The following is a 23869-nucleotide window of genomic DNA, read 5'->3' as shown; positions in this document are numbered from 1 at the left end:
GTAAACATCAACAACAGCGAGACAAACGGTGGGGTGCTGGTCAAACCAGCAATTTCTGCGCTGTGCCGGCCTTAACAGGTATTCACTAACATCACCTACCCTGAGAGAATCTGTGTCTCTCTGCTACATCAGATACACGTCATATACAAAATGTTTGGCAACGTTATTTCATCTATCACGAAATCACCCGGAATGTGCCCGATCTCGGCAGATTTCCAAAGCCAAGTCAGCTTTGAGCCTGGATAGTGCATGGCCGGACTACAGTCACGCACCAAGCAGATGCTCTAGGCGGCTGTGGTACTATCAGCAGAGGGTAGTGCGGCAAAATCCATGGTTGTGCTATACATCTATGCTACAACGTCCATGTTTCCCACCTTCACCAACGAGCACTGACCAACGCGGTAAAGTACGGTGAGATTCCTGACGCAAACCTGCACCGGTGTGGGAGGAGGCTCGCATCCAGCAGTGGATTGACAAAAAGTCTGGACGTGCACTTGTCAACGTGGTCAGACACGGCTTGACTGAAAATCGGACGGTATGAGTTCAAGTCCAGGTTAGTGACGGTGTGGGGTGAGAGGGGGTTGTCAACTCAGCCCATCATCTTCACTCATCCGCGGCCGATAAAAAACGAGCACCGCTTTTTTCCGATGTCTCGTCCGACGATGGGGTGCACAATTTCAGGGCAGCAATGGTGCACGTGGATGCGTGCCGCACGGTTACGAGACATTCTGAACGCAACGCACGCACCGCTGCGTTTTGGCAGCCGTCGCTCCCCCACCCCCACGGGGCACTGGAGTCGAGTTGGAGCAGAGCACCCAGCGCATTCTGCGCGAGACTTTGTCGCGACCACCTCAGGGCTAAACGCCTGCCCCCCCCCACATGGCACCCCTCATCTTCGCCGTCTTCGAGGCAAGCGTGAGAGGTTGCGGTGACCAGGTCCAACCAAACAGGCCCCGCTACATTCCGTGTGCGCGCACACATATATACACAGGTGCACACACAAGCTCACTGCCACCCCCAATCCTCCACCACCAGTCTGCACTTGCAGCGATGGCCAATAGAAAAAAGGTGGCCAATGCATCGTGGCGTGTTCAGATGCGCTTCTGCGGCCGTCTGGAATGCGGTTCCTTCCGATATTAAGAAGCCATTGGAGCTTTGCACTTTTAAATAATCTAGATTGAAAACTGATTTATTTCCAACTGCTTTGCTTAAAACTGCGTTTAGTGTTTAGTTTGTTGTCCTTATCCCGCGCAGAGGCAGCCGTACGACCGCCCATTGTTCCGTCGCTTGATCGCGTCATATCCAATTCACATCCGCGTTATGAAAAAATGTGTTCCCTACTACATTCATCGCGTTATGCCCAATTCGTGTTATGAAAACACGTGATGTTACAGAACAGACTGTAATCACCAGGGGAGGCCTGTCCGCCTTCGAAGTCAAAAGCGGCGAAAGTGGCCACCACCGGGGCCATGTCACCGCTCCCCACCGCTCCCCACCGCCCACGCACGGGGGGGGGGGGCGTGGTGCCTTGGCACGCCGTGATAGGAATGCTCGGCGGCGGCGGGGGGGGGCAGGCTGCGACCCGCCTCGCCTGGCCCGAGCGAGCCTGGCGGTGGAGCGGCCAAGCATTCCTCTCACTTCGCGAACGCAAATCCGCGCGGCCCCGCGCGCTGGTTTGGAACACACCTTACAGGTCTAAACTAAACTATATACTTTTTTTTATTTTTTTTACCAGGTAAGGCCCACTGCGTCGTTATATGGGTCTTTTTAAGAAGCGACCTGGCCACAAATGATAGCTCAACGAAGTAACTTGCTTATCATCGGGTGGACATTTCTAGCAGCCAAATACCCTTCACACACGTTTCTAAATCTGGAGGGGAAAACCGGAGGACCCAGAGAAAAGTCCATGTTACCAGGGGGAGAACATACAAACTCCAAATATACAGCAGCAGGCGTCAGGGTCGGGATCGAACCCAGACATCCTGCATACACGGCGAGAGATTTAACACCTCACCACCGCGGTCGACTTTGGCCAACAGGTTTGGTTGCCCTCTCAGCTGGTTATACATTTATTTACGTGGCGGGACAGATTCATGGAGTGTTGCCTGCTTTTCAATTTTGTTATATTCTCAATGACACGAATGATTATTTTTTTGTTGGGTATTGCAGGTATAGTTTTCCATAGAACAAAGACCCCTATGTAACAGGGAGTGTCCTTGCCTATACACATCTGGCAGTTCACCAACTTTGGTTCAAACAAGCCTGACTATGATGATGCGTCACTTAATGTCGAAACAGGCGCAGTTTTCTGGTGTTGATCCAATGCTGCTGAAATTATGCGCTCCCAGAAGGCCGTGCGGCTGATGGGATCTGTACAATAACACTCACATATTTATTATATGGAGGAGCATGTGAAGGCAGAGCATCATCTGCTTATTTATTTTATTACTTATATCCTTCACGACGACGCTACATGATTATCTGGTTTTCCCAGGAACCATCCTCTTGGGGAGGAAGCAAGCCGTCCTGGGAAATATGCAATCTTCCTGGGATATTAAAAGCCACGGTTTTTATAGTCCGAGTAAAAATCCACCACTCAAGACAATGCATGTACATGAAGTTCCCCCCCGTTTTGTTGGTATTGTGCGCGATTCTTTTTCCCATCAGAGGTCCAATTTTTTCTGTAACTCAACAGGCGGTGACCCAATGCACCAATGAGAAAGGTTGGTCTCAGTGGATACAGCTGCGCATGCTCCGCACAGATAGATTCACGAACCTACTTGCATTACCGGCAATCTCTTGAGTTTCGCAGATCTTCACGTGATCCGTCAACCCGTGCCTCCAAATCGTTGGACTACATAGTCACCCACAGAGTGATGTTTTGAAACATATAATTTGTTTTAAAAATAATTAACAGACCTTTTTGTTAAAGAAATGCACTACGAGACAAAGGCTTTCTCATACCGTGCACGTTTCAGGGGTTATTTTACCACAAAATACTTCACCACGCTGGTCAGTGCGAGTCGGTGAGTAAGACGTGGAAGCACGGGAGCATAGAAGCACACAGCACAGTACAACAATGGAATGTTCTGCACTGCCCTCTGCTGCCCACAATTGGGTGCCGCAGCATCCTGTTTGTGGGAATTGTGGGTACACGTGAAAGCACTAGCCAGGCTCAAACCGGCTTGGCATCTGAGATACGACGAGATCTGGGTGCATTCCAGACGATTTAGTTGTGGGCAATGGTCATAGTTAAAACAAAAACCCCGTCATATATGTTTCCGTGCATAAATGGCTTTCATTGGTCTGGAGTGGAAAATGATTGGAAAAGTGAAGTTCAAGCCAAGAGGTTTCCCTGGTGAATACACCTGCAGTAGTAAGCGGGGCGGGGCGGCCTGATTGGAAAGCGGCAAACGCGCCTCCGCTGGGGCATGTCACCGCCCCATTCTAACCAGAGCGCACAAGAGGGAGATAACATATTTCAAATAACATTCAGACCTGTCCGCCCACGCCAGGATCTTTTTCATACTGGCGTGCACGGCCAAGTCGGGGTCTGCGTGCCAAAACCACGGAGGCAACTTTATCGCTGTAGCTGGGAGGGAGGGATGGATGGTGTGACAAGATCACAAGGCGTGTTTTATCAGGTGGGGCGTCTAAACACTGAACCAAGGCCTGCTACCTCTCAGGGATCGGTCAACACGAGCAGGCATTCTATTTTAACTAAACTATTCGCCACTGATGTTATAGTCAGGAAACAAACTCAACCGCAAATCCACAGAAGCTGCAGGGATTCTGATTGGCTGACTGCATTCAAATCATGATCATCAGCTGTGATTTTTCTTTGTTGGATAAAGGCCTTCCCAAACCATCGCCATTAAGTGACCTGGTTATCACAAACGATTGCTCAACGAAGTGGCTTGTCATGTGGAAATTACGAGCATTCAAATACTCTAAATGCACATTGATTATAAATGGAGGGAAAACAGAAGGATCTGGAGTAACAATTCACACGACCACGGGGAGAGAGACATGCAAAGTCTAAATATACAACAGGCGTCAGGGTCGGAATCGAAGACCTTCTGTATACCAGGTGAGGTGGTTCACGTCTCGCCACGGTGGCACCCTTACGCGAGGCACGAGGTGGCGTGAACCTGTGAAGCCGAGCGTGCGATGGTTTTTACAACCGCTAATTTTTTAGATTAAAAGAGTTCATTGGATAGGGGTACACGAGCAGCAGTGGGGGATAATTTTCCATCATCATCATCACCACGATTCCATGGGCAGAGCGAGGTGTCCACATTCCTCTGTCTCCTGCGCCAATATGCTCAAGTAGTGCAACATCTTCCTGGCACCAATCTCTTCTGGCGGCGGCGTCGTCAAAACATTCTCTGTTAGGTCTCATATTTTTACGAACAACACATTTTTTATTTTCCTGTTGTTGTCCATCCTACATGTGTCCAAATAGTGTCAGTTTCCTTCTCATCACTGCCTGCATTAGGCCTTCTATGTGCAACCTTTTTCTTACTTCTACTTTGGTCACTGGGCGAAATAAATAGCGGGGTTTCTCCGGGCACTCCGGTTATCTCCCACAAGAATCAAACCACTGCTTTCTTTAAATTGGCCCAAAAAATGGCCCAAACATCCCAATGCAGGACTTGAGTAATTAATAAAAATAACAACAAAAATACAGAAACGTTAATAATAATAGCAGCACAACAGTCTCACGCAAACACGTGGCTACGGACAGTTGCCTCTTGGATGCCCCCGGTGTGTTTTTTTATCGTGAACTTCCCTGTGACGGTGGGGCAGATGAGGGTGTGGAAACGAAAGCGAGGGTGGTATTTAATCTTTAGAAAGTCCGAGTGTTTAGTGGGAGGTGGAGGGAGGGCTTCAGTGCTCACGCGACTCGTCTATAAGTGCAGCACAGCAACCGCAACGTCTCTGGGCATCGATCACGGGGGCGTGCGAACAGACAGCTTGGAATGAACAAGGTCGTGTGGAAATCGCTTGCACCAGCGGGAGGCTGGAATGGTAAAGGGGCACCACGATGGCGAGATGTTAACTACCTCGCCTGGTATACAGGTCGTGGGTTTGATCACGACCCTGACGCCTGTTGTATATTTGGAGTCTTGCATGTTCTCCCCGTGGTCGCGTGGATTTTTCTCGGGGTCCTCCGATTTTCCCCTCCACATTTAGAATCAACATGCTATTCGAGTATTTGGCTGCTATAAATTTTGACACGATAAGCCACTTTGTTGCGCCATCATTTGTGATAGCCAGGTCATTTCTGAAAAAGAGCTTCACAGCTCAGTGAGCCTTAGCTGGTAAAATAAAAAAGTTTATAGTTTAGTATAGTAAAAGTACAGCCCTGTAATTACTTGCTCATGCCACTGCGAGTCAGCCCCTCCAGCGGATATGTTGGCCTACATTTCCAAACTGGCTCTTGGAGTATCACACTTAGACCGCGCCACATGACCTGCCGATGCGACTGTGGTGTACCCATTTATACAACTTGATGGACCGCGGCTGGGTGAGGGAATAAATAACGTGATCACTGTCACCGACTGCCGCGCCTGAATATCAATTCGAACCAGTGGCCTCCGGATTTCAAGTCCAGCGTGCGAACGTTACACCCACGGCAGCATTGATTCACCGACTAGCATTCATTATACCGAGGCTCACAATACGTTCAACAAACGGATTGCATGCGAATCGATTATTTATGATTTGTGACGATGGGAAACCGATTTTCCATGGAGGCTCATGGAAAGGACAAAACTGTACAAACGAGACGAACCAAGTAAGAAGAATCACGCACACGCATGTGTCCGTAACGCTTTCCAACATGCGTTTGTTCTGGGGAGTATTATGCATGTTGGACTTGACTTAAAGCTTTCGTGACTGCAGCAATTCTTATTCTTTGGGTCTTTCGGTAAAGTCACGTAGATAAATACAAATGTATACAAATAATAAATATAAAATAAACAAAAAACTACGTCCTGACGATCGCTTGTGGTGTGATCGAACGTCGTAGTTTTTTGTTTATTTAATATTTATTATTTGTATACATTTGTACCTATCTACGTGACTTTACCGAAAGACCCAAAGAATATGTTGAACGTGTTTCTCACCGTACGTAGCCAACCGTGTGAATCGGAGGTGCGTTTATCGCCAATTTGCGAAACTAACGGTCGCCATCTCTCGCTCGGAGTGCAGGAAGCAGCATGTCCGTAGGGCACGGTGAGATAGCAGGGACTCGGCTAGTGGCCCTGCCCACCAGGGAGTGCCTTGCCAGGCAGGGCTGGGACACAGAGGTGGGTCCTTTTGAGCTCCGGTGTGGGAAATTCTCTTAATTAATTTGGTCAGTTAATGAACGGAGGTGATCGCTGTTCATCTGCAGAAGCGAGATGGATTGGGGCATGACCAATCTGCGTGCCTGGGGAGGCCTTCGTCCAGCAGTGACTTGAAATTGGCTCATACCGACAGGGACCATGAATAACTCGACAATTGCTGCAGTGCTGGGAAAAAAAATATACCCAAAATCCCCAACGCAGTTACTGATATGAGCATATATTTTTCTACATTGGTCTGTTGAGTCATCTACCCAGAGGTTAAGGCTAGAACACGCAATCATAACACCAGCATGATGCCCCGAGCAGGAACCCGCGGAACTTGTGGTAAAAGGATGGCGAATTTGTACGTTTTATCACCACTGCCTCTCCTGGACCTCACAAATGTCGCATGATGTTATAACCCCCCCTCACCAATCCCTTGACGTCATAATTCTGTCGTCCACCTCACCCATCTCGCGTGACGTCAACCTTCTCACCAACGCACCCCAATTTAGCGTGACCTCATCACCCCTCTGCTGCAACTCACCAGTGTCGCGTGACGTCATCACTCCTCCTGGCTCCTCACAACCTTCTACGTCCCGTGATGTCATGAACAGCCCCCACCTCCTATCACCCCAAATCTTGCGTGACATCGAGACTGCTCTTCCCCAACAGCCCAGTGTCTATCAGGTCATCAGCCGCTCCCCTCCACCTCACCAGCGTGGCGTCATAAAGCCCCCCCAATCCCCACCCGGCCAGCGTTACAAACAAGCGTCTTATTATATAAGATCGAGATGATTAAATATCTCTGCAGGGGGCCGTTGCATTACACTGTGTGGCGCTTCATAATTACTGCTACGCACGTTTACCGAGTAAAGCCTCGCTGAGTCTTAAGGTTCTTTCAAGAGGTTCCTGCCGAGTCTTTGCAGCCAGGGGCAATGTTGCAATATGTAATCGCAACTGAACAATTTGCAGGACATTTTCCGGCATTGGGATATTTAGTCAATGTAAGTAAAAAATCAATTAAAACTATTTTTTTTATTTTAGTAGGTAAGGCCCACTGAGATATGTAGCTCTTTTTCAAGTTCCCTGGCCACAAATGATAGCTCAACAAAGTGGCTTATCATGTGTAAATGTATAACAGCCAAATATTCTTAACACATGATGCTGATTACATGTGGAAAGAAAAACCGGAGGACCCGGAGACAAATCCACGCAACCAAGGGGACAGACACACAAACTCCATATATTCAGGTATCATGGTCGGGATCGAACCCATGACCTCCTGCATACCATGCGAGGTAGTTAATATCGCGTCACCGTCGCGGCCCATACAACGTATGGTTTTTTTTAGCTATGAAAACCGGAGGACAGAACAGGGGGAGAGCGTACAAACTACACAATGGTAAGGTAGCCAAGTCAGGAATCGTACCCAGGCCCGACCACCAAAACACATGGTGGTATTGTGTGTACTGGATAGGAGTGCCTAATGGTGGCCACAGCAGCAGCAGCACACGCGTTCCTCGCCGGGAGAAAGATTAACCTCGCCGCCAAATCGTAATGAAAACAATGAATGCTTATTAAGGGCTGAATGAACGACTTTCATGCTGCAGGTGTACGGGACGTCGAAATGAAACTTTTTTGTATAAATTCAACACAAAGCTACATTGAAAGCACATGCAGGAATGGCCTCGGTGATTTACGTGGAGTGTACGCAGTAAAAACAAGGTGAGGAATTTCAAGCACGTCCACCAGTGACAAAGTCCAACATAAACACACGCACACCTCGTACATTAAGGCATGCATGCGTAGCCGTTGGAACACCACCTTTGACCAAATCACACGGAGAGTGCCCGATCTCAACAGATGGGGGATCACCGTGTGTGAAACAGGTTGCTATAGGCTGCTGCGGGTCTGCGTTGTCAGCAGAGGGTGGCGCCACGGTGGAGAGATGTGAACTACCTCGCCTGGTATAGAGGTCGTGGGTTCGATCCCGACCCTGACGCTTGTATATTTGGAGTTTGTATGTTCTCTCCCCCTGTGGTCGTGTGGATTTTTCTCCAGGTCCTCCAGTTTTAGTTTTTTTCCTCCACATTTAGAATCAACATCACGCGAGTATTTGGCTGCTTTAAAATTTCCACATGATAGGCCGCTTCATTGAGATATAATTTGTGGCCAAGTCGCTTCTGAAAAGAGCTATACATACAGCTCAGTGGGCCTTACGTGGTAAAATAGAAAGTTAGTTTAGTGTTTAGAAAAACCCATTGTTTTACTATACTTACACGCTTCCACGTCTACAAGTGAACGCGCACGGCATTGAGCGAGTACCGTATGTACGTGTGTGTGCGTGCGTACACACGCGCACCGTATTCAGCCATGGCCCTCTTGGCTTCCCCTCAGCCGTCACATGGCAACAAATAAAAACCTCAGAAATGTATGGATATATGTACGTTGGACTTCTTTCGCACCGTACGTAGCCAACCACGCTAAGCGGAGGGTGCGGGTGAAGGACAACAAACTAAACACAAGAACCAGTTTTAAAGAAATGAGATTTCAATCTAGATTTATTTTTCCATCTATCATGTATGATAGGACCAGTCGAGTAATGCGTTTGGCATGGCATGGGCCCTGGCACCAGAAATAAAATTGGGGCACCCCCTGTCCAATTTCACGCCCACCCCCCCCTTCATCATAGCCCAGCACCTGGGTCTCCTCCGGGCCATAGGCCCCAGTGCAGTGACACTGCCAACTCACACAGTGGGCACGCCACTGCTCAGGACCACACCTAGGATGTGGGTTGCCGTTAAGGGAATGGGCGGGTGTGATTGGTGGCTCAAGTACGCGGTAGAGATATGCGTGAAACTCCCAATCCTGCCCAAACCTGACTGCTGGGCCACAAAAGGGCGTCAGGAGATGACAGTACAGCAACAGGGTCGATGAACCCATAAGTGTGGAACTTTGAACATTAACCACCCTCGAATCTATGGCCAATTTTCTCTTGGTATTCTGGGGTCAAGCGGTGGTGCAGTGGTTGGCATCAGGAACTATGAACCCGGCAACCAAAGTTTCATCCCGAGCCACGGCTACCATGTGGCAAGTGATATATGAACTGGTCCTGGGGCTTTCCCCTACTACCTTCACTAAGCCGCACGAACCAGTGAGGTGAAGTATGGTCAAACAACCCAGCCTCACCAACACAGTGTGCGGAGCCAAAGTGAATTGACAAATGTCTGTAAATTATATTTATTATTAATCTGGTTTTTCATGACACATGATACAAAACACCTCTTGAGGTCATCCTCTTCACGATCCATGGGCAGATATCCCACCGGTATCCACTGCACATTTCGTCATCTGTTTCCACTTTCCACTGTCTTGTGCCAATATGCTCAAGTAGTGCCACATCTTTTTGGCACCGATCTCTTATGTCGTCAAGTCATTTTCTGTCAGGTCTTCCTCTGTTTCCGGTTCCTTCCATTTTTACGGACAATACAACATGGAACTAACCAAATATTACATTGCTGGACCCTTCTGAAAAATATTCCTTAGACTAACAAAAAAAAGGCTCTCCCAGATATCTAAAAAATTCTAACAAGAGACTTCACAGTTTTTGTTTGTGTTCGCACTCTGCTTCATTACGCATAACCGACACTTAATTCACACTTAGAATTACTCCACTGTCCCGCACCGAACTCCAATAACCAACACCAAGATGAAGCAAAAAAATGATCACAGATGCAGCAAAACATGTCTGGCGTAGATAATTTCTTTTCAATAAATTACAATCAAATTCACGCACGCCAGACATTTGCACTGCACTGTCTTCCACAGAGCGCCTTGCTCAGTGCAGCGTTATTCCAGGGGGAGGTTGAGAGGAAGGAAAGTAGTGCAGGAGTGATTTTGCACGATTGCTCTGCAGCACCCAGAGCAAGATGTAGCTCTCCTGCGTGGCTCCGCGACACTCGCACACACTGTATCCTAGGCATGTAACGATGAATTGCCACAAGGAATTGTCACAATTCGTGCTCATGGATTGATTCAAGAGTAATGATATTTATCAACGCGCAACCCTTACAAACCTAGGTTATCACGTGTGTGCAATATTCATACACTGTAAGCTCTATTGAACAGTTATGACTTTCATTTTCTACTGAACTGGTGAACTGCCTGTGAGGAGCCTCGAACACATCAAAGCAGCGAGTTCCAGGCCCATGGTCTGCTGACCTCCAAAGCTGCGTGGCTCGAATCTCGCTGTCCGAGCGCGCGGAAACCATCAGCAGGTCGCCATGAGCTGCCGAGCAAAGAGGGCGACGATTGACAGTGGAGTGAACGGGCGCACACCACGTGTCCATCAAGAGTTGAGTTTATGAAATATTTATATTAAAACTGCCATTTTCCCACTGCCTCATTTGTGCCGTCCAACCTCTGATGTTGGTCTCCTGTCTTGTATATTAAAACAAGGTACAAGTGCAGCCCTGCAATATCTTGCTACACTCCACTGCTGGCAGAAGACCAATCATGTAGTTTCCAACCTGTGGTTCACCACTGGTCTGCAAGGCTTTTGGAATTGGTCCGTGGAATGGAGGCAGATACGACGATTTAGTCGGCTTATTAAAATAAAAACATTATTGCCGAGTGGTGGTGTGTGAAAAAAATAACGGTTGAAAGTGGTCCGAATGTTTAAAAAGGTTGGGGAACCACCACCTAGGGGAGCATTGTTGGCCTACTCTTCCACACTGACTAAACTTCTTGAAAGAGTCTTCTTGGTTCTTTCGGTAAAGTCACGTAGAAGGGAAGTAATAAAATAATAAAAATAAAACATAATAAAATAATTATGTTTTATTTGTGTTATTTTATTACTTCCCTTCTACGTGACTTTACCGAAAGAACCAAGAAGATGAATCCCTGCAGTCACGAAAGCTTTAAATCGAAATTCTTGAAAGAGGTCGAAGTCCCCACACTTTACCTCACCACACCACATGCAAGCCACCGATTGACTGTGGTGTACAGTACCAATGTATACTTTTGGCTGGAAGACAGAGGTGGGTGGGGGAAGATTCAAGAAACGTGCTTCACTGTCTCAACCGCCACGCCGGGAGATCGAACCGGGTGGCCTTTGCATTGCAAGCCCAGTGTGCTAACCATTGCACTGCGGCAGCATTCCTGTCCAGCACACACACACGTACACACACGTACACACGCGCGTCACTTTAATTTGCATCTTGTTTGCACTCTGGAGTGTACCGTCTCATACCATCGGGGTTTGTTCCGCCCCTTTCATTTGTTCTGGCTTGCACTATCCCCGTTCAGTACGGTTTGTACCCTTTCGTATGTTCTGCGTGACTCGGTTTTATTGTCTGTCCATTAGCCCGAAGGTATAATTAGCAAATTGAAGCCCTTGGAGAGAAGGATGTAACCATTACACGTGATAAGAGATCGAATCTTCAAACTAGAGGAGAAATATTATGCAGATCTCTCTCCATATATATCCAACCAGGAACCCACAACATTGCTCTGAAGAAGAAATTCCAGAAGTTCCAGATGCCACACCTCAATTTGCATCGTTACTTAACAATCGATCGTCAGGGTACGATCTGTTCAGCTGCCCCCAAGCGTGAGAACCGCATGCGCCTCTCGTTACATGCCTACTTCAAGGCCAACATTTGCCCCCGTTTACTTCAACGGGGACTTTGTTGAAAACTCATTTCCTTAGAGCTGCTTTTTGCGTTTAGTTTTTTGTCACCTCCCCCCGGCACCTCCGATTAGCGCAGTTTGCTACATACGGTTCGAAAGACGTTCAACATACATACACAGCAGCCTCACTTCATTTAATGCCGAGCTCCGAGGGGCCGGCACTCAGGTAATGGACATGGGGGAAATGGCTCATTCGCCCCACCAGGGGTGCGACACACAGCCCCCCACCCCAGTGTCAGGGGCTGGTAAAAAAATGTATCGGTGATCAAGCCAATACACGTTGGGCATAGCAGACTTCCGTCCTGTACAGGTTGGTTCAGATGTCTTGTAAACCTCATTAAATTCTATAAAACTTAACATTTGATAATTGGTTCTTTACCCTTCTACCTGGCAACAAAACTGATACCAGTTTTGTTGCCAGGTAGAAGGGTAAAGAACCAATTATCATATTTTTACTGGCAAATGAGGTCCCCATAACTTAACATTTGTTTTATATACCAATGTGTGTGTAGTGTAATTAATTTCCCCCAAAAAAATGTTCGGGTTCGATTCATTGGGAGATCACAAGACATTTGGACCATCCTAAACATGGCGACGGTGAGAGCTCGAGCGGGAGGATACACGCTGGACAGGAGCAGACCGTGCAATACTCATTCTGTCGTTTGTTGAACATTTGTTTAAAGTTTGTCTAACGCCGACTTGTGTTGTGGCCACCCCGCCACCTCCCCCCAAGACTTTTGTTTCGGCCCTCATCTAAACAAGCTCACGCCCGCACAACAAGACAGGGGGGTGTGACGTCTGTGGGTAGCACACGCCGCAACCTAACGGCGAGGTGGTAATAACAGTAATCATCTCCTCCGTTTGAAAAAGCGCCTTTCATATTGATGTACATCTCAAAGCGCTGTGCATACACGTAAACTACACTCACAAATATAAATCAAATCTAAGCGAAATAGAAAGCTGATCACAACAATATTGACTGCTCTCCAAATTCCAATAAAACTAAAGACCTATGATGAAAGCGAATAATAACTGCACCACCCGCGGAGACTTTGGAATACAGCCGCGTGCACCGACTTAACTTAATTGTTGACGGCGCAAAAAAACCACGGAGGTGTCACGAGCAAGGAGAAAGCAAAGGCACGGAAAATGCAAGCGTTAGCACCCAACTCCACGCACCCTTAAGTCTCGACCTGTCAAGCAGCAGTCGTTGGGAACGCCTCGAGAATCACGCGGAGTGCCTCTGTGTGGGGTCTCAGAGCCTTGAGAATGATCCCTCAAGAAAGGAAATGGTGCTCTAGTCTGGCTGAATGAGAAACAGGCATTGACCATTGAGTTCCAATAACCTTAATCTGGCTCTACAAGCCTCGGGCATTCAGAATGTGTGTATGGTGAAGTTATTTCGCACCGTACGCAGCCAACCGTGCTAATCGGAGGTGAGGAATGAACCCCAATGTTCCTAAGGGTGCTTCGGTGTGGCCTCGATGACAGAGGAAAGTGTCAACTTTAATGGACTACTTATCTTCCAAGGGATGCCTTAAGATGCTTTAGTCAGGCTCTGCAAACCTCAGGCGCTGTGATGACATTCATCCTGAACGATCTTCAATGCTACCCAAGTCAAACTCTGTCGACGTTGGGTATTAACAATAAACGTGAAGAATCCGAGTGGTGACTTAGGTAGTTGACCATTGTGTGTGGCTCAGGAATTAACAGTGAACTCTTAACAATTATAATGGAACATCGAAGCTTGAAGCCAAAAACATAAAGCAGCTCACAGAAGAATTCATCCCAAACATAACAGTGGACAGCGACTCATCACCACCTTTGCAATTCTATGAATCTGATAATAGGGTTTTCCCCTTTTTTCTGGCAACAAAACAGGTGTTAAGATGTAACACCAAACTGAAATCTTTTACAAGGAATCATGTCTGCATTAACCACAATGCTTGTGGTGAGAATTCAAACAAAAAACATACTCTGATTTAAAAAAAAAAACACTCTGATTCTATGAATAGTAAAGATCTGGAGGGGGTGGAAGGGGTCCCAATTAAATTTAATAATCGATCATTTTTTTGTCACGATGGTGAACAGAGTCTGCAGTGATTACAGGGGTTTACAGGAACAGATTACATACATCACACACAAATACTTAATAATCGATTCTCGCACGCGCATATCGACGCATGTTTCACGAGCGTAAAGAATCGATTTTAAATAATCACGTGTGAATTGTTAAATACCACGACACTTACGGTGCACTTATGGTGCAAAAGTATAACGCGTACCAGATAAAGGCGCAGCCCTGCGATTGCTTGCTCACCACCACTGCTGATGAAAGGGCCTTCACTCGAGGGAGCTCCTGAGCTCCCATCTAGAGGGTATTTGTCCGACTATTTCGCACCGGCCAGACATCTCGGAAAAGGTGGAGCACCCACATTTTATCTGACCACACGTGATCTAACTGTGGCATTCCCATGTATACTGCCGGGTGAACAGAGGTGGGAGCCGGGGGGATTTTTAAGGAACTTGATCAAAACTGCCGCGCCAGGAGATGGAATCAAACCTGCAACCTCTGGATTGCAAGTCGAGGGTACTAACCATTACAACACCACTGCGGTGGTGACGTCCTCCTCCCAACGCAATGCATTTACTCTTATTTCACTAGACAGACATGGGTGTCAGGGCAAACAGCCTTGGCTATTGATACCAAAACAACAAACAAAACAAACAAAAAAGACCACTACTCATGCAGCAGGCTGCTCGCCCAACGCAGAGCGCTCGCCAGAGACAAAAACACGGAAGCAAAACAATCTTGTTTTTGGTGCAGGGGGCCAAAGGCAGCAGCACCCATTTGTATTCACAGAAATCTATCGACCAACATTGGCTGCAGTTTTCAAATAGGGTACCATCGATTTAAAAACCTCGCACCTGTGCATTTTTCAGTGTGAGACTACACACACGCACATCGCACGCTTGCATGTAAGAGAATTGGTTGAGAAACGAAAGTGAAGGGTGAAGGTGCTGGTGCTTGTGCAGTTGTGACAGCTTCTTGTGTAAGGGAAAACCAGGGCCGGATTTTTGGGAGGTGGGGAGGGGGGAAGATGACATTTGTCCAGGGTACAACTCTGAATAAGGTCCCACAAAGTAAAGATTTTTTTCTGAACAAAATTAGGACTGTTTATTCATATTATCCTTTTAATATGAACAATATAAACAATACTATCTTCATTGGAGTGTGTACCGCAATAGATTGGGGTTTTGTGTATTTACATGTCAGGAGAAGGGGTGGTCTTGTCTGTTCTAGTGTGAGGGACAAGGAATTAAAATCCGGCCCTAGTGACCACCTGTTGATTGATGTATGTCTGGAGCTTCCAAAATGCCAGTCCCTCACGTCTTCGAACTGCTCCACGTCGACAGCAGCAACACCTCCACTTTTTTGAATGCCGCTTCTTAGCTCAGGCCCAAATACTCAACATGTCAAGCAGGCAGCGACAGATCGCGCTATTAAAGATGTGATAGATAAGAGTAACACGTTTCTTGAATTCAGCAAGGTTATAAGAGACAATGAGAGAAAATTCTCAAATGCAGCGGTGCGAGGGAAGAAGCAGAGCGAGAAGTGTTGTGACCTGCAGTGTGGTAGGTAATTTGGTGAGCGTGTTGTTGTGACCTGCAGTGTGGTGAGCAGGTGAGTTGTCGTGACCTGCAGTGTGTTGGTTGAACACTGTGTCGATGAGGCACGAGAGTCAGTCTGGTAGACCAAGTCCTCAACATGGGTGGAGAGTTCAATGAGTGAGATGTGACATGTGGGCTAAGATTTATCTTTATATTTTACAACATCCCAGTCTGCACCTCAGTGCACACTCAACACACTCGTCGTTTCCTATAGAAGCGTCCTGCTGATCAAATGAGCAATGGCGGCTTACACTTATCGCCATTGACAGTCCTGAACGAGCCATGAAGAATCCACATCCCTACGGTGGGACCAATCTCACCGTTGACTTCCCACAAAGTGGTACCTCCCACTTGCTTATTGAGCCTGGAGAGATGACAACGACGATTTTGATAACAATGGGCTCAATTGGCCCCTGACTTTGACCTTGTGAACTCTGGATTGTGAGTCAGGCAGTCTGCCACAGCACCGCATATAGCAAGGGTCATCTACAAAATCATGAAGAATAAGCCCTCCCTCACAGAACGGGGTGAAACCTTAAATATTTCTAAACTACACTCCTCCCTCGACCACCCGGTCACGAGTGACCTCAAAACCGTTGATCCAACAAAGCTGCATACATTGTCAGTGAGTGACATTACTCAGAATTTACGAAACTATTCCCATAGGAACACGAAGAAAGTTCGGAAATGTCTAAAACTATGTAAGTTTACCATAGGATGACATTTTTCATCCGTAGCTTTTTTGATCAAGTTGAAAGGTCTTAGGTCACACGTAGCTCAGTGTCAATACCATCGGTCCCTGGTTATTTCCGGTCAGAATGAGCCTTCACTCGCCTACAAGTGCTGTGACTGGCAGACGGACTCACAACAGACGAGAAAATCTTTTTTTTTATAATGTAGACTAGATGGCAGCCCATCCTATGGACGGGGTAAATCTTCCTCCACGTGTAAGACTCTGGAGGGAGAGACAACCGCGTGGCCGCACGCAGGGGAGCTGGAGTTTGGGAAGCTCCGAAGCTACCGGCGCGTACGAGGTGCGGTTCTCGTACCGCTCACTCCGTTGGGGTAGCCGAGCCCACGGATCTGCTGCTGGTGCTGCTGCTGCTGCTGAGCATCCACAAGGTCCTCTGCAGACGCCCTCAGCTGAGCCTCCCGGGCAACAGCGTTGGCACCTCCTTGTGCCGCCACCGCCGCCGCTGCCGCCGCCGCCTTGTGCTGGTGATCCGGGCTGCTGGTGCTGCCGCTGCTGGACGAGCTGCTGCTACTGCCGTCGCCTCCGTCTCGCACGATCGCCCCGCCAGCCGGGGTCCCCGCGCCCGGCGAAGGCGCTGCCACGGCCGCTGCCGCAGCGACGACTACGCCGGCGGGTGCACCGACGCCACCCGTGGGGGCGACGGCGCCGGTGGCGCCCGTGAGGCTTGTCTGGCTGCCCACGGAGCCGCGGCTGCCTGCGGCGCCACCGTTACGCTCCTCGTCCAGCATGAGGCAGAGCTCCTTGAGGTCGGAGTTCTCGCGCACGAGCGCGTCCTGGCGCACCTCCAGCTCGCGCAGGCGCCGCTGCTGCGCCGCCACCTCCTTGCGCAGCACGGCGGCTGTGTAGCGCCCGAAGCGCTGCCACTCCCATGCCAGCTTCTTTGCCTTCTGCCGGTCGTCGTCCAAAAAGCAGCAGAGGTCGCGCAGCTCTTGCGCGTCGTCCTGCAGCCGCTGGTTGACGTCCTTGAGGCCGCGGATCTCGTGCAGGTGAGTCTGCAGGCGGCGGTTCACCTCCTTCATCAGGTTGCCGTGGTCCATCATCAGCGACATCTTGTCGGCCTCGGACTTGCGCAAGCGCCGCACCAGCTCCTCCTTGCTCCAGCGCAGCAGCTCCTCGTCGGGCAGCTTTGACAGGTTCTCCTTGGCGTCCTCGCCGCTCTTCGCCATGACGGTCACCGTCGAGTGCGATCGGTGGGGTGCGCCGGGGCCTATGGTCCTCCCGGCCACTTCGCAAGACGGGCTCGGTGTCTCTGGATGTCTTCTCGGTGTGGCTCGATGCGACAGCGGCTGCTGCTGAGATGCTGAAGTGATGAGTATGATGCGTGCACTGTGATGGGGGTGTATGCTGAGGTGTATTCTACTTCGTAAAATATGTAGGTAGGTCTCCCCCCTTCCAATATCTTAGTGTCGATTTACGCTCACCTAGTAAATGAGAATAAACTATGAGATATATACACTTATCACCCGTTCAAAATACTTATGTGAATGGGCTCTCTACAAGTAAAGGATAGTAAACGAATAAAGATGTACACTAGTTACGAGAACGCTCTTGCAAGTCTTGTATCAATAGGGTTTCTATTGGAAACGGCTACTCCAATCTAATACATATTCAGACATTATATACACACAACCCTTACACACCACCAATGAGATCCCACTTAGGTAAAGAACAGTAAACTAATAGATCTAAGACTTGCATCAAATGGGCTCTGTATTAGCAAAAGTAATACAAAATATACACTATACACGGAATTAGCCTTCGAAGTATTTTATCATTTCGCGTTCTATCTAGCCTAGTAAACAGATAACATTAAATCGTGATAATATTCACGCAGTTACAAGAGAAGGAACTGCCTGTCAAGAGCCCGGTGTCAAATGGGCGATTTATTCAGTAGAGGCCACTAAAATAAATCCGTCTATGTATATTGTAAAGATATATAGACTGCACATTCTCTCTCCTGCATACAATGTGCAGATATAGGTATCTGCCTCGGCTGGTAACAGTATATACTCGTCTGATTACTGCATACAGTACTATTAAGAGTGTTGTGTTACAATATACACAGAAGTGAGCAAAAACTGTTTACACTCCATAATGAATTAACAATCCTCCAGTATGTCCAAAGCGCGTACAGTAGTCTTTACTGCATTGCATATGCAATGCTACAGTATAATTTCACGTCACTATATTATACAGTGCAGTGCATAGACCAACATTAGACGGAATGCATTTGTACACTGTGTTGAAACCTAGAATAACGTAGTTTGATTACTCACTACTTAAAACGATACACAAACTAATTGTTGTAAATGAGTACTGTAACGCAGCGTACGGCATACAGTCAATCACGACAGTATACATATACTGTATTGTACAGGAAAACCAAAACGCTGGTCGATAGATATACCCCGAATGATTAAATCCCAGAATGGTAAAATGAAGACGTCAACAATAATGAAACCACTGCGTGTGTGTGTTGTGATGGAATGGTGGTGGGTGAGGTTGGCCGGTTTAAGTCTCTGCTCAAAGCGAGGTCCAATGACGTCTCCACAGCAGCCGGCGTCTTTCTCCTGGCGGTGCTCCCCCCACCTCCTCCTCGTCTCCTTCTCCTCCTCTTCCCCTTCTCCTCCTCTTCTCCTGCTCTTCCCCTTCTCCTCGTCGTCGTCGTCTCTACAAACTCCTCAATCCGCCCTCAAGTCACCTCCCATCCCATTCATTTCAATGGTGGCAAGCAGGCAGCGCTGAGGTAAATTGTACTTCATAATTTTTTAAAAATCATTATTACAAACATATAGAATACTGTTAGAATAAAAAAAATAGTGTTGTGTTTGACCCGCGATGTTTATTGAGCGGACGAGAGCGATTATCCCGCGATCGGCGGTGTTTGGCGGCTCTGAGGCGAGCCGAGTCCGCGCTCTGAGGCGCCGCGCGCGCGAGCCCCGCGGCCTTTCCCGCGCGTTACGTCACTTCCGGCGCGAGGCCCCCCCCACCAACCGTCGCACAGGCCAAGCCCCGCCCCTCATAGCCCGAGCCCCGCCCCTCATAGCCCGAGCCCCGCCCCTCATAGCCCGAGCCCCGCCCCTCATAGCCCGAGCCCCGCCCCTCATAGCCCGAGCCCCGCCCCTGAGCTCCAGCCCCACCCCTAAGCCGAATGATTCGATAACACTGTGGCACCGATACCTCGTAAGAAACGTTTCGGACAATGGCCCTTATTCATGGTGTAGTGCAGTATATAAAGAAGGGCCATTCTACGACATAAGCCCCTCCCCCCTTTGCACCTAAGCCCCGCCTCTTCCCCATAAACCACGCCCCTCCCACAATCACCGCCCCCCCGTATTCACTCCACTTATCCCCTCGACAATACTGAGCCTCGACATGACCACGTGCGTCGATTGTTCCATTCAACTCGTAGCGCCCCCCAGAGGCAGTCCACCACACAGGTGACAGGGGTCTTCACAGGGGTCAAGGGGACTTGGGCTCAATCCCCCAGGGTCCCAGAGTGCGCGTCTCCCTCTGCGTCTGACTCACTGCACAGACAGCCGGCAAGAGGTGGCGTAGCGCCCCCTAGTGGGGTAGCCCCCCAATGGGGTAGCGCCCCCCAGTGGCGTATGATAGGCGACGTTTCGGTCCACGGTGTCTGGGAGCTGTTAACTACCTCGCCTGGTACGCAGGAGGTCGTGAGTTCGATCCCAACCCTGACGCCTGCTGCTGCTGCTGTTGTTTATTTTGAGTTTGCGTCTCTCTCTCTTTCTCTGTGGTCGCGTGGGTTTTCATCCGAGTCCTCCGGGTTTCCCCTCCACATGTATAATTGACATCACGCGTTTAGTGTATTTGGCTGCGATACATTTCTACACCGTGATGATGATGATAAGACACTTTGTTGAGCTATCATTTGTGATCGCTCACCGAAGCTACACAGATCCGTGGGGCCTTACCTGGTAAGATACAAAATAGATAGTTTTTAGATGCCAGAGAGGTGGAGCGAGTGACACACGTGGACTCGACCCGCTCACACGCAAGTCGCCCCTGAGACAGTGCTGACGGACTCCGAAGCGAATGCAGCCAACACGTCCTTCATGGACCAAGCACGCAGCCTCATCACCAACATCACCACCACCTACACCATCATCATCACCAACATCACCAACAGCCTCATCACCAACATCACCACCATCATCACATTCACCACCACCTCCACCATCAACCACCATTACCATCACCATCACCAACAGCCTCATCACCAACATCACCACCTCCATCATAATCATCATTACCATCACCATCACCAACAGCCTCATCACCATTACCACCACCTCCACCATCACCATTACCATCACCTCCACCATCATCACCATTACCATCACCATTACCACCACCTCCACCATCACTACCATTACCATCACCACCATTACCATCACCACCATCACCATCACCAACATCACCACCACCACCATCATCACCACCACCACCACCATCATCATCACCACCACCACCACCATCGCCACAATCACCACCACCTCCACCATCATCATTACCAACACCACCACCTCCACCATCACCGCCACCTCCACCATCATCATCACCACCACCTCCACCATCACCATCATCACCATCACCACCATCATCACCACCACCACCATCATCACCATCACCACCATTACCATCATCACCACCTCCATCATCATCATCATCACCACCACCTCCACCATCACCATCATCACCATCACCACCATCATCACCACCATCACCATCACCACCACCTCCACCATCATCATCACCATCACCACCATTACCATCATCACCACCTCCACCATCACCATTACCATCACCACCATTACCATCATCACCACCTCCACCATCACCATTACCATCACCATTACCATCACCACCACCATCATCATCAGCATTACCATCACCACCATTACCATCACCACCATTACCATCACCACCATTACCACCACCATCACCACCATTACCATCACCACCATTACCATCACCAACATCACCACCACCATCACGACCATTACCATCATCACCACCTCCACCATCACCATTACCATCACCATTACCATCACCACCACCATCATCATCACCATTACCATCACCACCATTACCATCATCAGCATTACCATCACCACCATTACCATCACCACCATTACCATCACCACCATTACCACCACCATCACCACCATTACCATCACCACCATTACCATCACCAACATCACCACCACCATCACCACCATTACCATCACCAACATCACCACCATTACCATCACCACCACCTCCACCATCACCAACATCATCATCATCACCATTACCATCACCAACATCACCACCACCATCATCATCACCACCATCACCACCACCTCCACCATCACCACCATTACCATCACCAACATCACCACCACCATTACCACCATTACCATCACCACCATTACCATCACCACCATTACCATCACCACCATTACCATCACCAACAGCATCATCACCACCACCTTCACCATCACCACCATCACCAACATCATCACCACCACCACCATCACCACCATAACCACCATTTCCACCACCACCATCATCAATACCACCGTCTGTCTCATCCGCAGTAGCAGGCTCCCTTGAAACAATGCTGGCGAACTGCAGATGTTACAGGCAAGGACCCTCTCGTGAAGATATGGGTCTGTATGTATGCACATGTGTACGTATGTTGAACTTCTTTCGCACCGTACGTAGCCAACCGTGCTACTCGGAGTATCTTTCCTCGTCCTGAATCAATGCCGCTGAAATGATGCATTCCAAGAACGTCGTGGGCCGATGGATTGTGTACAAATGTGACTTCATGTCATTGCCGTGGAGAGGCAGATGGACGTGGCCGCCTGTGACCCCGCACTTTTGAGGCGACAGCGAGGGGGCGAGCCACTGGGGTTCAGCGAGGGGGGGGGCCTTGTGTGTGTGTGCCCAAGGGGGGTTCAGCGAGGGGGGCCTTGTGTGTGTGTGCTCCCTTCTGTACGGGGGGGAGGGGGGGCAGAGTGCTGCTGCCTCGCTCGCACGCGTGGGGGTTTCTCCGGGTTCCCCCCACGTGTCTAAACACATGAATTGGGCCGATGCCACCTCCATGAGTAGAGGACAGCAGAGCTCGGGCGATTGTTGGTAGCGCCGGATCCTCACCGCGTGGCTGCTGCTGCTGCTCTTGCTGCTGCTGCTGCGGCGGCTGCTGCTGCTCCTCCTGCAGCTGCTGCCTGTCCTCCTGCTACTCATGCTGCTACTCCTGCAGCTGCTGCTCCTGCTGCTGCTGCTCCTGCTGCTGCTGCCTTCCCACTCCTCGTCTGTGGTGCTTCCTCCTGGCGCCTCGGAGTCGTCCTCTCTCTCTGAGTCGTCCTCTCTCTCTCTGAGTCGTCCTCTCTCTCAGAGTCGTCCTCTCTCTCTCTGAGTCGTCCTCTCTCTCTCTGAGTCATCCTCTCTCTCTCTCTCTCTGAGTCGTTCTCTCTCTCTGAGTCGTCCTCTCTCTTAGAGAGAGAACAGATATTTTGCAGTGTGTTACCAATTGAAACTATGTTAATATGATATTGTTTGCTTATCTTGATTACACTACGGATACGTCTTTCAAGTGACTTGCAGTCAACACTGATAAGAAATTAATGTTTATTGAACTTAATAATTACCAGCTCAGCAGAGAATTACAGGCACTTCTATAAAACTTGTACCGTGATATTGTGTTTGACTTGGGTATATATTAATTATGAACATTATCAAGGTACATCACGTTTAAAAAATATACACTTACTATAACCTTAAAATAATGTGGTATGCCCACTAGAGACGGTAACGAGAAGGTGAATTTACCGTGAGCAGTGAGCAAGGCCGACGACATCCAGCCCTGTGGGCAAGGCACGACTTGCACGGCTTCACATCACGTGGCCTGACTTGTAACTTGTAAACTAAACTATTTAAAACTTAAACTTGTTTTTGTTGTACCAGGTAAGACCAACGGTGCTCTGTATGGAGGGAAACCCAGAGGAGCCGGAGAAAAATCCACGCGACCACGGGGAGAGACACGCAGACTCAAACTCCAGCAGCAGGCATCGTCAGGCTCGTGATCGAACCCACGACCTCCTGAGTTCTCACAGCCGGTTAACAAAATAAACTGTGTATCTCGATGTGTCTCCCTGGGTTCATAGGTATCTCTCTGTATCTCTATGTGTGGTTGTCACGGTGTGTGTGGTTGTCACGGTGTGTGTGTGGTTGTCACGGTGTGTGTGGTTGTCACGGTGTGTGTGGTTGTCACGGTGTGTGTGTGGTTGTCACGGTGTGTGTGGTTGTCACGGTGTGTGTGTGGTTGTCACGGTGTGTGTGTGGTTGTCACGGTGTGTGTGTGGTTGTCACGGTGTGTGTGTGGTTGTCACGATGTGTGTGGTTGTCA

General features: G+C 49.0%; 2 protein-coding genes across 4 annotated transcripts in view; both read right to left on the bottom strand.

Moving 5' to 3' along the window:
• LOC133356307 (coiled-coil domain-containing protein 85C-A-like) overlaps positions 1-19398 on the bottom strand; it is a 77362-nt gene extending 57964 nt beyond the window's left edge. For all 3 annotated transcript variants that reach the window (XM_061573759.1, XM_061573758.1, XM_061573760.1), the window contains exon 1: positions 16748-19398. In XM_061573759.1, coding sequence (XP_061429743.1) covers positions 16748-17618 — 871 coding nt within the window. In that variant the 5' untranslated portion in view covers positions 17619-19398. The remainder of the gene's footprint in view (positions 1-16747) is intronic.
• A 3682-nt stretch (positions 19399-23080) lies between these two features.
• Positions 23081-23869, bottom strand: part of LOC133356298 (EGF-containing fibulin-like extracellular matrix protein 2) — a 24117-nt gene continuing 23328 nt past the window's right edge. The window contains exon 10 of the mRNA XM_061573736.1: positions 23081-23869. This exon is cut by the window's right edge and continues 4455 nt beyond it. The gene's annotated coding sequence lies outside the window, so the exon portion shown is untranslated.

Source organism: Lethenteron reissneri, chromosome 53 (genome assembly GCF_015708825.2).
Source record: "Lethenteron reissneri isolate LAM-NWPU_2019-01 chromosome 53, ASM1570882v1, whole genome shotgun sequence".
NCBI lineage: Eukaryota > Metazoa > Chordata > Hyperoartia > Petromyzontiformes > Petromyzontidae > Lethenteron > Lethenteron reissneri.
Note: the sequence above shows the minus strand (reverse complement) of the source record. Positions and strands in the feature narration are given on the sequence as shown.